General features: G+C 44.5%; 2 protein-coding genes across 2 annotated transcripts in view; one reads left to right on the top strand and one right to left on the bottom strand.

Moving 5' to 3' along the window:
* Positions 1-11,290, top strand: part of LOC307195401 (solute carrier family 22 member 1) — a gene marked incomplete at its 5' end in the record, with an annotated part of 33,055 nt that extends 21,765 nt beyond the window's left edge. The window contains 4 exons of the mRNA XM_079939480.1: positions 560-668; positions 7,200-7,312; positions 8,463-8,562; positions 11,075-11,290. Of these exons, the coding sequence (XP_079795606.1) occupies positions 560-668; positions 7,200-7,312; positions 8,463-8,562; positions 11,075-11,183 (431 nt within the window). The 3' untranslated portion in view covers positions 11,184-11,290. The remainder of the gene's footprint in view (positions 1-559; positions 669-7,199; positions 7,313-8,462; positions 8,563-11,074) is intronic.
* Positions 2,667-3,392, bottom strand: LOC307195403 (large ribosomal subunit protein eL42-like). Its single transcript, XM_079939482.1, has one exon. The coding sequence runs from the start codon at positions 3,055-3,057 to the stop codon at positions 2,737-2,739; it is 321 nt and encodes a 106-aa protein (XP_079795608.1). The 5' UTR covers positions 3,058-3,392; the 3' UTR covers positions 2,667-2,736.
* Positions 11,291-11,994: the final 704 nt, after the last annotated feature.

Below are 11,994 nucleotides of genomic sequence, written 5' to 3' on the forward strand. Positions count from 1 at the left end.
TGGGTAAAATTATTCCCATTTTGCAACTGAGGAGACTGAAGCATGAAGAAGTAAATCGTGGACTTCCCTGGTGGCGCAGTGGTTAAGAATCCGCCTGTCAATGCAGGGGACACGGGTTCGATCCCTGGTCCGGGAAGATCCCACATGCTGCGGAGCAACTAAGCCCGTGAGCCACAACTGCTGAACCTGCGCTCTAGAGCCCGTGAGCCACAGCTACAACTACCCAACACAGCCAAAATATAAATAAATTAATTGATTAAAAAAAAAAAAGAAGAAGAAGTAAAGCACTTGCCAGGTCCCACCGCTGACGGGAGGCCGAGCTGAGATTCGAAAATCACATTCGTCCCTCTGCCCAGCGGGGCCTCCCCTCATGCGTCATCATCAAGTCCCGAAACCTTTCAGGACTCAGTTTACGTATCCACAATGGAGGGGTCAGATAAGACAATCTTTCCGGCCCTTCCAGCTCTGAAGTCCAAGGTTCCGATCACGGCTTTTCCCGGCAACTCCACGGACACAGTCCTCACTTGCTCTCCACGCCCTCTGTGTGTTTCTTCTCCAGATCTGCACTGGTTGAATATCGTGGTAGCTTGTGTTGGCCGAATGGGAATCACCCTCGCGTTCCAGATGGTGTGCCTGGTGAATGCTGAGTTGTACCCTACGTTTCTCAGGTGAGTGCACGGTGGTGTGGGCTGGGTGGCCGCTGGCAGGGCTGTGGGCCAGCCAGGCTCGGTGAGTACCATCCGCCAAGATGCCCCAAGGGTGGATTGTCTGATACTGAGATGGGGGCTGGGCATCAAAGACAGGGCCTCGCCTAACCTGGTAGAGAAGGTGAAATGCACAGGTTCAGTGGACTAAGGGTCGCATCGTGCCCTGTACGGAGGGCAAGCGCAAGAGAAAGGCACCTGGCACAGAGGAGAGAGCCCTGGGCGGCGCGTGGGAGGCTGAGGTGCAACCCTGTCCTTAGCGCCGACCAGTTGTCTAAACTTCCGCAGCTCCACTGACACCTCTGGACATAAGTTGCTTAAGAGCAGTTCATATTTGTACAGTGACATACAGAGCATTGCCAGACATGGGCTGCGGGTCATCCTATAATATCATTGTGATCCCCATTTTACATATGAGAAAACTGAGGTTTACAAAGAGAAAGAGACCTTCCAAGAGTCACACAGCTAGAAAGTGGCAGGGCCCAGACAAGAACCCACTTTCTTTCTTTCTTTCTCTCCCTCCCCCTTCCTTCCTTCCTTCCTTCCTTCCTTCCTTCCTTCCTTCCTTCCTTCCCCCTTTCTTCCTTCCTTTCTCTCTCTCTCTTTCTTTCATTGAAGTATAGTTGATTTACAATGTTGTGTTAATTTCTGCTGTACAACAAAGTGATTCAGTTATGCATAATATGTATATATATACTTTTTCATATTCTTTTCCTTTATGGTTTATCACAGGATATTGAATATAGTTCCCTGTGCTCTACAGTAGGACCTTGCTGTTTATCCATTGTATATATAATAGTTTGCATCTGCTAATCCCAAACTCCCAGACTATCCTTCCCCCACCCCCTCACCCTCTTGGCAACCAAGAACCCACTTCTTTCTGACCTTGAAGCTGATGCTTTTCCCATGATGACTCTGTAAACATAGCAACAGGCCTAGATGACTCATTGCTTAAAGCCAGGTTTGTTGAAGTAGAATTTTCTTAGAGCAAAATTCCCCCTAAAAGGTACAGTTTGATTAGTGTTGATTATACTCGTTTCACCACCATCACAGTCAATGTAATATAGAGACATTTCCATCACCTCCAAATGCTTCCTCATATCCCTTTGTGGGCCATCTTCTCCCCTCCCACCTCCAGTACCTGGCAACCACTGGTCTGATTTCTCTCCCTGTGGTTTTGCCTTTTCCGGAATATTACGTAAATGAAATAACATAGCGTGTAGCCTATTGTGTTTGGCTTCTTTCACTTGGCATCACGGGACCCGTCCACGCTGTGGCGTGTATCAGTGCTTCGCTCCTTCTTATTGCTGAGTAGTGTCCCGTGTGTGGAAGATGTGCCAGGATGTGTCTGTCCATTTCCCAGCTCGTGGAGGTTTGGGCTCTTTCCAGATTGGGGTAATTACGATACAGCTGCCAATAAGAATGCACATACAGGTCTTTGAGTGGACATATGTCTTCATTTCTCTTAGGTAAAAACTTAGGAGTGATTAATTACGTGGGACTGAGTGAACTGATGAGGATGATTATAATTTTTGTGACTTTCTGTTTGAATAAAAAAAAAATCCCACAAGGACTCAGAGGCAAAAAATATACAAATCAATTTTCACTGCAAAGTAAAGGAGCGGTTACGGTGGAGGATTCCTGGACTGAATGTCAATGCTATGACATAGTATGAGTGTGTTTCGTGTCTGGTAATTGCAATCATTGTTGCTTTGTGGGTCACATGGTGGATGTGAGTTTCAATTCATGAGAAACCGTCCGCATGTTTTTGAAAGTGGCCGCCACCAGCTGCACATGAGACAGCTGGCCGTTCTACATCGTCATCAGCCCTTGGTATCGCCAGCTTTTGAAAAAATAAGTAATTCTTGGAAATGGTGGTATTACTGTGACTTTTTTTTTCCCCAAGGAGAATTTTATTGATGGGACTAGTTTATTTCCCTTCCAAAATAAATAAGTAAATAAACAATTGAAACTAAACGAAGTAAACAATCTCAAATTTTTATTGTCTTCATAACAAAACAAAACATGAAGCTCAGAACTGGATCACTTGGCCCTTTCTCTTCTTATTTCCTCCCAGCTCAAAATGCCTGCATCTCTTAATAGCCAGCATCCTCTTAGATCTGCAGTTCCGCTCAACGCATTCAAGCCTCAGCACAATGTTCTTTGTAGTTTTAGCCTTTTTCCGGAAAATCGGCTTAGTCGGCCCACCATAGCCACTCTGCTTCCGGTCATACCGCCGCTTTTGCTGGGCACACAGAGAATCCTTGCCCTTCTTGTACTGTGTCACTTTGTGGGGTTGGTGCTCGCCACACTTCTTACAGAAAGTCCGGCGGGTTTTAGGAACGTCCACCATGTTCGCGAGGGCACTATCGGCACGGAAAGAGCTATTATTGTGAGTTTGATTTACATTGTCCTAATTACTAATAATGTTGAGCGTCTTTGCATGGACTTGTTATCATCTGTATCTTAGAAGACTTAGTTTAAATGAAGAGCATTTTTTTTTTTTTGGTGTACGCGGGCCTCTCACTGTTGTGGCCTCTCCCGTTGCGGAGCACAGGCTCCGGACGCGCAGGCTCAGCGGCCATGGCTCACGGGCCCAGCCGCTCCGCGGCATGTGGGATCTTCCCGGACCGGGGCACGAACCCGTGTCCCCTGCATTGGCAGGCGGACTCTCAACCACTGCGCCACCAGGGAAGCCCCAGATGAAGAGCATTTTTATTGTAAAAGTAATTAACCACTTTATTTAAAGGTTTAATTCTGATCTTTGTTAGAATTTGGCAGATTTCCTTAAACTCATTTTTCCTCTGTATAAATTGTTTCTTCTCCCCATGTCATCAGACCAGTGAAGCCTAAGAAATATTCCAGCTCCCCATATCCCCCTCTTACAGCGGGACAGCTCTCAGAACCCCTCCCTATGCCAGAAGACACAAGGGTGACTCTGATTCACTCTTTCCTCTCTCCTGCCCATCCCTTTGTTAAAAGGTCCTCTCTCATATCCTCATCTGGAAAAGGTTGCTTGGAATGAGTACACAGAGACGAAGACAAATGAAGGAGAAAAACCTACATCTGGCAGTTCTGAGCCGAGTCTAAAATAGCCGGGCCAAACAATTCCATTGTCATGGCCACTGGACCCAGGGGACTGACTCAGAATGTAAACTGCCTAAGGTACTGAGTGCCTGGCGCTGGGTGGAAGAAGGCCAAGTGACATGTCCTCAAGGAGCCCTTGACTGTGCAGAGAGTCAGTTTGATGAGGATTCTCAGTAATTAGGAAGGGAGGCCAGGTGTTCAGAAATAACTTAAACTTGATCCACACACACCACACACCAAAGTAAGGCAGTCATGAAAGTTTCAATATTTTCAATCAATTGAATCAAATTGAAATTGGAAAAAAGGGATTATTACTTTACAAACACTTCAAGTGCAAACAGTTTCTAGTTAAACCATTTTGACCCTGCTTCTTATTCATAGGAGGCTTTAGAGTCGAACGGCGTCCTCCTTCTAACTGTCTGCAACATATATTGTCAAGAACGTTCTTTTGGCTTCAGTACGCTCTGCCTTGTGTTGAAAATCATCCTCCTGCTTTTACCTCATCACTATATTATGAGCTCCTTGAAAGCAGGAACTACATGTCATACCTCTCTGTACCTCCTGACACTGTTCTATAGCTATACTAACCAGTCACCTGGTGCTTGTAGAATGAACGAATGAAGTATCACAGATGTATGAACTTTAAAGAAGGGGCCTAGTTCTTCACTTCGTCTAGCGTCTGTGTGCTTATCAAATTTTTCTCTCTTTTTAAGACTTATTTTCTTAAAATTGTAAAAAAAAATAACGGTGTCTTTTTTTCCTCCTCTTGGAAATCACACTAATGCTATGAGAAGAATGAGAAACAGAAGGAAAAAAAATGCAAATGCCATTTTTGAAACTAGGATGACCCTGAAAGACAATAGTGAACAAGAAGGGCTGCCTAATGCAATGAGTCTAAGAGGATCTGGAAGACTCCAGGGAAGCTCCCTGTGACAGCAAATTGGAGACAAGGCCAGTCGTTTTCCAAAGCAGGAAGTGTACATTGAAGGGTCTAACCCACAAGCCCTTGTTGCAATAACAGGGAGGATGCAGGGCTGGGGGCATGTGCTTCCTCCCCTGGGTGTTGTGTGGCTGGAGATGAGCCAGGGAGGGCAAGGCTGTGGGAGAACATTCAGGAACCTTTGAGGGAGCAGTGTGCTGTGAGGTGGGGTGGAAGAGAGAGACCCTGCAGGGTGAGAAGTCCTGTACTGTCAGCCTCTGTAGACTAGGGATAAGAGAGGCCAACGCATCTAAACACAGACAACCCTGGTCAGAAAGAAAACGTCTAGTAGCCTCGAACGTGCCCCTCCCCACAAATCCTTCTAAAATAGCTGATACAGAAAGAAATCAGAGTACTGAAAGAAGAAGAATAAATTAAAAAGTAACTTGCCCAGGAGCTATACAAATATATCATGAGATGAAAGGGGGAAAGGAAGAGGAAAAGCAAATGGCAAATGAAGAAAATGCACAGGGATAAATATTGTCAGAAAGCAAATAAAAAGTGTGGCCAAATATACTACAGCTAAATGCAAAATATTAATGAATCAATCATCTCTATAAAATAAGAGTGTAGGGCTTCCCTGGTGGCGCAGTGACTGAGAGTCTGCCCGCCGATGCAGGGGACGCGGGTTCGTGCCCCGGTCCGGGAAGATGCCACATGCCGCGGAGCGGCTGGGCCCGTGAGCCATGGCCGCTGAGCCTGCGCGTCCGGAGCCTGTGCCCCCGCAATGAGAGAGGCCACAACATTGAGAGGCCTGCGTACCGCAAAAAAAAAAAAAAAGAAAAAGAAGAAGAGTGTAAAGCAGAGATGCAAGTTCTTGGGAGACTATGTGATAAGACAATAGATGAAGTCAGCTCAGGCTAAAAAAAAACAAAAAGAAAAATTAAAATATTTGACAAATGAAAACTACTTTGAAAGCATTACAAAGGAGAACTGATATAGTAAAGGCAAGACAGGCCTAAGAATTGCAAAATAAGATTGAAATAAACAGAATTTAAAAGGCTTAGAGATCATGTTTAAACATATGTTCCCCAGAAGATAATTGAAATAATGAAACAAAAGAACTTCAAGAAAAAAAAAAAACTTGAAGAAAATGTCTGAAAATAAAAGAATGCTTGGATTTATAATTTGGAGTGGCATATGCCGTGTAATGGAACAAACTGACCCAGAACACACACACACAACATCAAGAAAGGCACATCACAGAAACCTTAAAAAGCAGTCAGAGAAAAAAGACATCAGAAAAAGGAACAAAGATAATAAGGCCAGTAGATTTCTCATTGGAAACAATGCAAGCAAGAAGGTGGTAGAACAACATCTTTGACGTACTGAAAGAAAAACTGTCAACCTAGAATTCTTGACTCATCAAAAAATAAACTTTCAAAAAATGGATGGAAAATAAAACCTTTTTCAGATATATAAAAGCTGAACAAGTTCGTCGCAAGCAGACCTGTACTACAAGAAATGTAAAAGTCTTTCAGAGATAAGGAAAATGATATCAGGTTGGCAAAAAAAAAGACCCAACTCTATGCCGTCTACAAGAAACTAACTTTAAATGTAAGGGCAGAGATAGTTTAAAAGTAGAAGTATGGAAAAGATATTCCATGTGAACACTAATAAAAAGAAAGCCAGAGTGGCTATATTCCTATAAGACAGAGTACATTTCAGAGCAAAGACTATTGTCAGGGATGAAGAGGGAGGTCATTTCAAGTAGACAGTTTCCTTACATTTCCCCTCCGGCTTTCTTTGTCCTCCATTTCTTAATATCCTCTCTTTATCCTTCCCTGTCCCTCTATGTGAAAGAAAGAACTCTAATGACACCAACCAATTCTCCAATCTCCAAACAATTCTTACAATCCAATTCTGACATTAACTACCTGGAATTAGTGCAGACTTCACAGGTTAAGGCTTCGTCCCACATGACTGCCCTTACTTTAGATGCTAGTTGCAAGCCCCGCATTGTACACCTACACTTCTGACCACTGGCTAGAAATCAGATTCCCATGACCCCCTCCTTGAGTTCAGTAACTTACTGTAATGGCTCACAGAACTCGGGGAAGCACTTACATCTACTGGTTTATTATAAAGGATAGAAACAGCCAGATGAAGAGGTACACAGGGCAAGGTCTGGAAGGGTCCTGAGCACAGGTGCTTCTATCCCTGTGGAGTTGGGGTGTGCCACCCTCTCGGCACATTATGTAGGTGTGATTGATTAAATCATCAGTGATTAACTCCATCTCTAGCCCCTCTCCCCTCCCTGGAGGTTTGGGAATGGTGTGTTTGCTTTAAAACGAGTTTATCATTTGGAAAATTGATTCACAGAGATGTCATCTTTTTTGTTCTCTGTATTTTATCAGGAACCTTGGAGTGATGGTGTGTTCCTCCCTGTGTGACTTGGGTCATCTTTTTTGTTCTCTGTATTTTATCAGGAACCTTGGAGTGATGGTGTGTTCCTCCCTGTGTGACTTGGGTGGGGTCATCACCCCCTTCCTGGTCTTCAGGCTGATGGAGGTTTGGCAAGGCTTACCGCTCATTTTGTTTGGTAAGACTTCGTGAAACATTTATCATTTCTTGTTTCCAGCTCAGTGTGAACACTCGAGAACTATTTGATGAGCAAATGGTACCCCCCAGCGAGTGTACAGAAGGGAAGGATGGCCCCTGCTCTTTCATTGGCTCCTGGATCACTCTGTCTTGCCTCACGGGGAAGATAAGATGCTGTTCCTAGAAGGTGGGGGCCAGAGGTTTATGTCCTACGGCTCTGGAGTCCAATAATTCATTCTGTGGAATAGAATCGGAGAGAACATTTGACACAGCCTCCTGGTTTCTTACGAATTTGACTCCCAATTTTTGTGTATTTAACATGTAATTGCTAGAGGTTTGAAGATGCTAGATTATCATCCCTGTTCTGCTTCCAGATCTTAACAATTGACAGCAGACACAGGGGGACAAATGGGAATCAAAGTTTAGTATCAGCTTTGTTACTGATTATATTGGGTTAGAGAAGGAGGAGGGGACTCTCCCACCTCTTCCCAAACCTACCACTTGGTGGAGGGCAAAACGGTTGCCCATGTAGAGAGTTTCCATGCCTGGGCCCAGGCGAACCCACGAGGGGCGACGGGGAGTGATGAGTAACAAGAGAGGCCCACACTACCCACATACATATCACCTAGGCTCCATATCAAATGTACATATGGTAACATAATATTTATATATAGTAACTGTAATATAATGTTATAGTTTATATATAATGTATGTTATAAAGTATTATATAATTATATATTACAACAAATTATTGTATATAACATATATTATAGTTACTGAATATAAATGATAATATATAAATTATAGTTAGTATATACAAATACTATATTATATTATGTTAAATTAATTAGTCAAAATTGAGTCCCATATTGTTTTTGAAGTACCTGAATCAATAAATCCCCTTAATACTTAAACATCAGTTACTGTGGAACTATATACTTATGTGGAAGTAAAACAAAGACAATATTCCCTTTTCTTACTCTGCCATTTCCCCAGTTATTCTATTGCTTTAATTTTCTAGATGTTCCCAGCTTTTTAAAAGTGACCCTCACACACGTGTTACCTAGGCATCTCTTTAGTCAGCTGTCATCGTATGTAAATGGTATTGACCATGCTCTAATGGCTCCATGTGAAATCTGTCTCATCTGAAGCGGCTTTGGGGCTAGTTGCTGGGGGAATGACGCTGCTTCTTCCGGAGACCAAGGGGGTCACTTTGCCAGAGACCATCAAGGACGCGGAGAACCTGCGGAGGTGAGCTCTGGGCGCTGGGGCAGACAGTCATCTGGTCTAAACTGTGAGATAGAATGATTTGTCTGTGATACTGGTCACATGGAGCACCAAGGTCCCTAGGTCACCCCCCGAGTTAACAGCTCTGAGTTGGAAGTTATTTTTAAATCAATCTTCTGTCTTTTTAGCGATTGTTGGTTCAGATTCCTTAGTGACTTTCTTCACAAAGAAGAATGACTTAAAACTTTCATTCCTATGATGGGGACAAGTGCTCAATGGAGTCCCAGGTCCTATCCTTAAAGCCAGAAAAAAGGAAAGGAAGGGGCTTCCCTGGTGGTGCAGTGGTTGAGAGTCCGCCTGCCGATGCAGGGGACACGGGTTCGTGCCCCGGTCCGGGAAGATCCCACATGCCGCGGAGCGGCTGGGCCCGTGAGCCATGGCCGCTGAGCCTGCGCGTCCGGAGCCTGTGCTCCGCAACGGGAGAGGCCACAACAGTGACAGGTCCGCGTACCACAAAAAAAAAAAAAAAAAAAAGGAAAGGAAGAAAGACAAAGCACTTGATGATGTGGTCGTTGCAGGCTCGGTTCTCTGGATCCCACAGTAAGGACACACGTGTCCCTGGGAAGTAGAGAATAGACTCCGTGGACTCATTAAGGCCTGGGTTCAGTCCAGGGGTGGTCGCCTACTTGGCCAAGGGACTTTGGGAATGTCATGGACCCCTATAACCTTCATTTCCTCACCTGAAGAATAGCCACGATAATACTTGAGAGGGTTGCCGTGAAAGTCCAATGAGATAAAGTAGGTGATAGCGACTACTCCATTGCCTGGCACATAGTAGGTATTCAATAAACCTTAGATTCTCTCCATCCTTCTTGCATATGGTGTGATTTCCTCAGTGACTCTCAAACTTAGTATGCAGAAGAATGCAGACTCCTGGGCCTTCTAGGTTTCTGACTTGGTAAATGAATGGGGGAACCCGGAAACCTGAACCTTTAATGACAGTCGATACCTGTTCAGGCCCTCTGTGCTCCTTGCTTTGAGGAAATCTGCATTTCTCAGTGCTGATAAGGGACGGACACTCTACTTTAACTGTAAACACATCTTGTAATTGCTGGCAATAAGCTTCTTGTTGGTCCCAAGTCGTAGACATATATAGCTAAGGTTGACTCTCTGATTTTAAAATGTTTCATTATAATTTGTTAATAGGCACTTTGTCGTCTTTTAAGATGTTGTGTTTATCCCTTCACTCCATCTTCATGGCCATTCCTGGCCTGCCAGGTGAGGCCAGGGGCTTCTGCTCTGAGCCCAGCACCTCCCTGTTCATCCTGTGTTCTTGATAATGCCCTGCACAAAGTATAATCATCACTTATTTCATTATCTGCTTTCTCCGCTATCCTAATTCCATAAATAGTGGCCACAGTCTCTTGCCGGAGAGATCATTTCAATGACACCTTCTTCCCTACTTTCCAGGAAACAAGGCCAGGGAATGGCAGTAGTGGTAGCTCTAGCTCACAGAGGGCGTCAGCTTCACTGAGTTTCAGGTGCCTTCTCACTCCATCCTCCCAAAACATGGCGAGGCAGCTCCTGTCATTAGCATACCCATTCTACAGATGAAAGAAATAATGACAGATACCCTCAAAGTCCCCAGCTTCAAAATGGAATGTTGACTGTCAGGTGATGGAGTGAGGCAGCAACACAACAGATGCTCTATGTGAAGGGTTGGCAAACTCTTCCTGTTAAAGGGCCAGGGAGTAAATATTTCTGGCTTCGGGGACATTGTCTCTGTTGCTAAGTTCTGCCCTTTCAGCAGGGAAGCAGCCACGGACAGGACACAAACGAATGGGTTTGTGAGCTCCGGCACCACTTTATTTATGGATGTTGAAATTTAGATTTCATCTGATTTCCAAGTGTCAAGAAATAATATTTTATTTTTGATTTTCAAACACTATTTAAAAATGTAAGAAACTGTTCTTAGCACACAGGCCATAGCAAAACAGGCAGAGAACCAGAACTGGTCACTGGCGGTCTCTGCTGACCCTTGTCTTCTTTGTCACCTGCTGTTCTTGTTCTCACCTCTTCTTTTGAGACTTATTCCTGGGTACAACTTTGCAACAGTTTCTTAATCAAGCCATTATGTATTTTATTGAATTAATTAATTTTGATTAATTAATTAATTAATTTTTGGCTGCACTAGGTCTTCGTTGCTGGGCACAGGCTTTCTCTAGTCGCGGTGAGCGGGGGCTACTCTTCGTTGTGGTGCGTGGGCTTCTCATTGCGGTGGCTTCTCTTGCTGTGGAGCACGGGCTCTAGGCGCACGGGCTTCAGTAGTTGTGGCACGTGGGCTCAGTAGTTGTGGTACGCGGGCTCAGTAGTTGTGGCGCATGGGCTTTGTTGCTCCGCAGCATGTGGAATCTTCCCAGACCAGGGCTCAAACCCGTGTCCCCTGCACTGGCAGGCGAGTTCTTAACCACTGCGCTACCAAGAAAGTCCCCCATTATGTGTTTTAACTTAGATTTTAAATTTTTGATTGCTACAGGAAAGCAAAGCCCAAAGAAAACAAGATTTACCTTCAGGTCCAAACATCAGAATTCAACTCGCAGGCACCCGAGAGAGATGCTCCGCTGGGGACCGGGTGGCAGAGATGAGGACAGAGTTATCATCTGAAGAATTGCTCAGAAGCCCTAAGCTTTTCCTCTACTTGCCTGCCCCTAAGTCAATATCAGTTCTAAAGAACACTGTGCTTTGTTTTGTTTTATTTTCTTTGTTTTAAGTCTCTCAAAGCCCTGGCTGTCTTTTATCTACTTATCCTTTCCAGTGAAAGCTGTTGGTGGTTACCAGGTACTTAATTATCTAAATTATTTGGAAGGTCCAATAGAATTTAAATACTGTTATAAAAGAGACCTCCGTAACTGGTTTCCTAGAATAAGTATTGTTTTATTCACTCTCTGAAAGAAAATGTCTTTGTATTTGTAGGTGCCTGTGTTGGCAAAAGTATTTCAACATGTAGATTTCTTGGAGGGCACTTTTTTTTTTTTTTGAGGTACGCGGGCCTCTTACTGTTGTGGCCCCTCCCGTTGCGGAGCACAGGCTCCGGATGCGCAGGCTCAGCGGCCATGGCTCACGGGCCCAGCCACTCCGCGGCATGTGCGATCTTCCCGGACCGGGGCACGAACCCGTGTCCCCTGCATCGGCAGGCGGACTCTCAACCACTGCGCCACCAGGGAAGCCCAGCACTTGGTTTTTAAACATGGTGGTTCCTCCAGCAAACTCTCCCCGAGTCCCGCTTACGCATAAAACCTGCTCCTCCTCCAGAGACCAGAGGTACTGTGTGCTTTATTTTAGGGAAGACGTTTCTGCCACTTACATTCTAAGAATACTTTCTTCTATTTCACTCTTGCTTTTAGTTCTTGTTGGAGATACTAGAAGGTGAACTCATGCCAACTATGGAATATCACA

This window comes from Stenella coeruleoalba (assembly GCF_951394435.1).
Source record: "Stenella coeruleoalba genome assembly, chromosome: 12".
NCBI lineage: Eukaryota > Metazoa > Chordata > Mammalia > Artiodactyla > Delphinidae > Stenella > Stenella coeruleoalba.

Coding starts and splice junctions, on each gene's coding strand:
- LOC307195403 (XM_079939482.1), bottom strand. CDS start 3,057: ATGGTGGACGTTCCTAAAACCCGCCGGACTTTCTGTAAGAAGTGTGGC.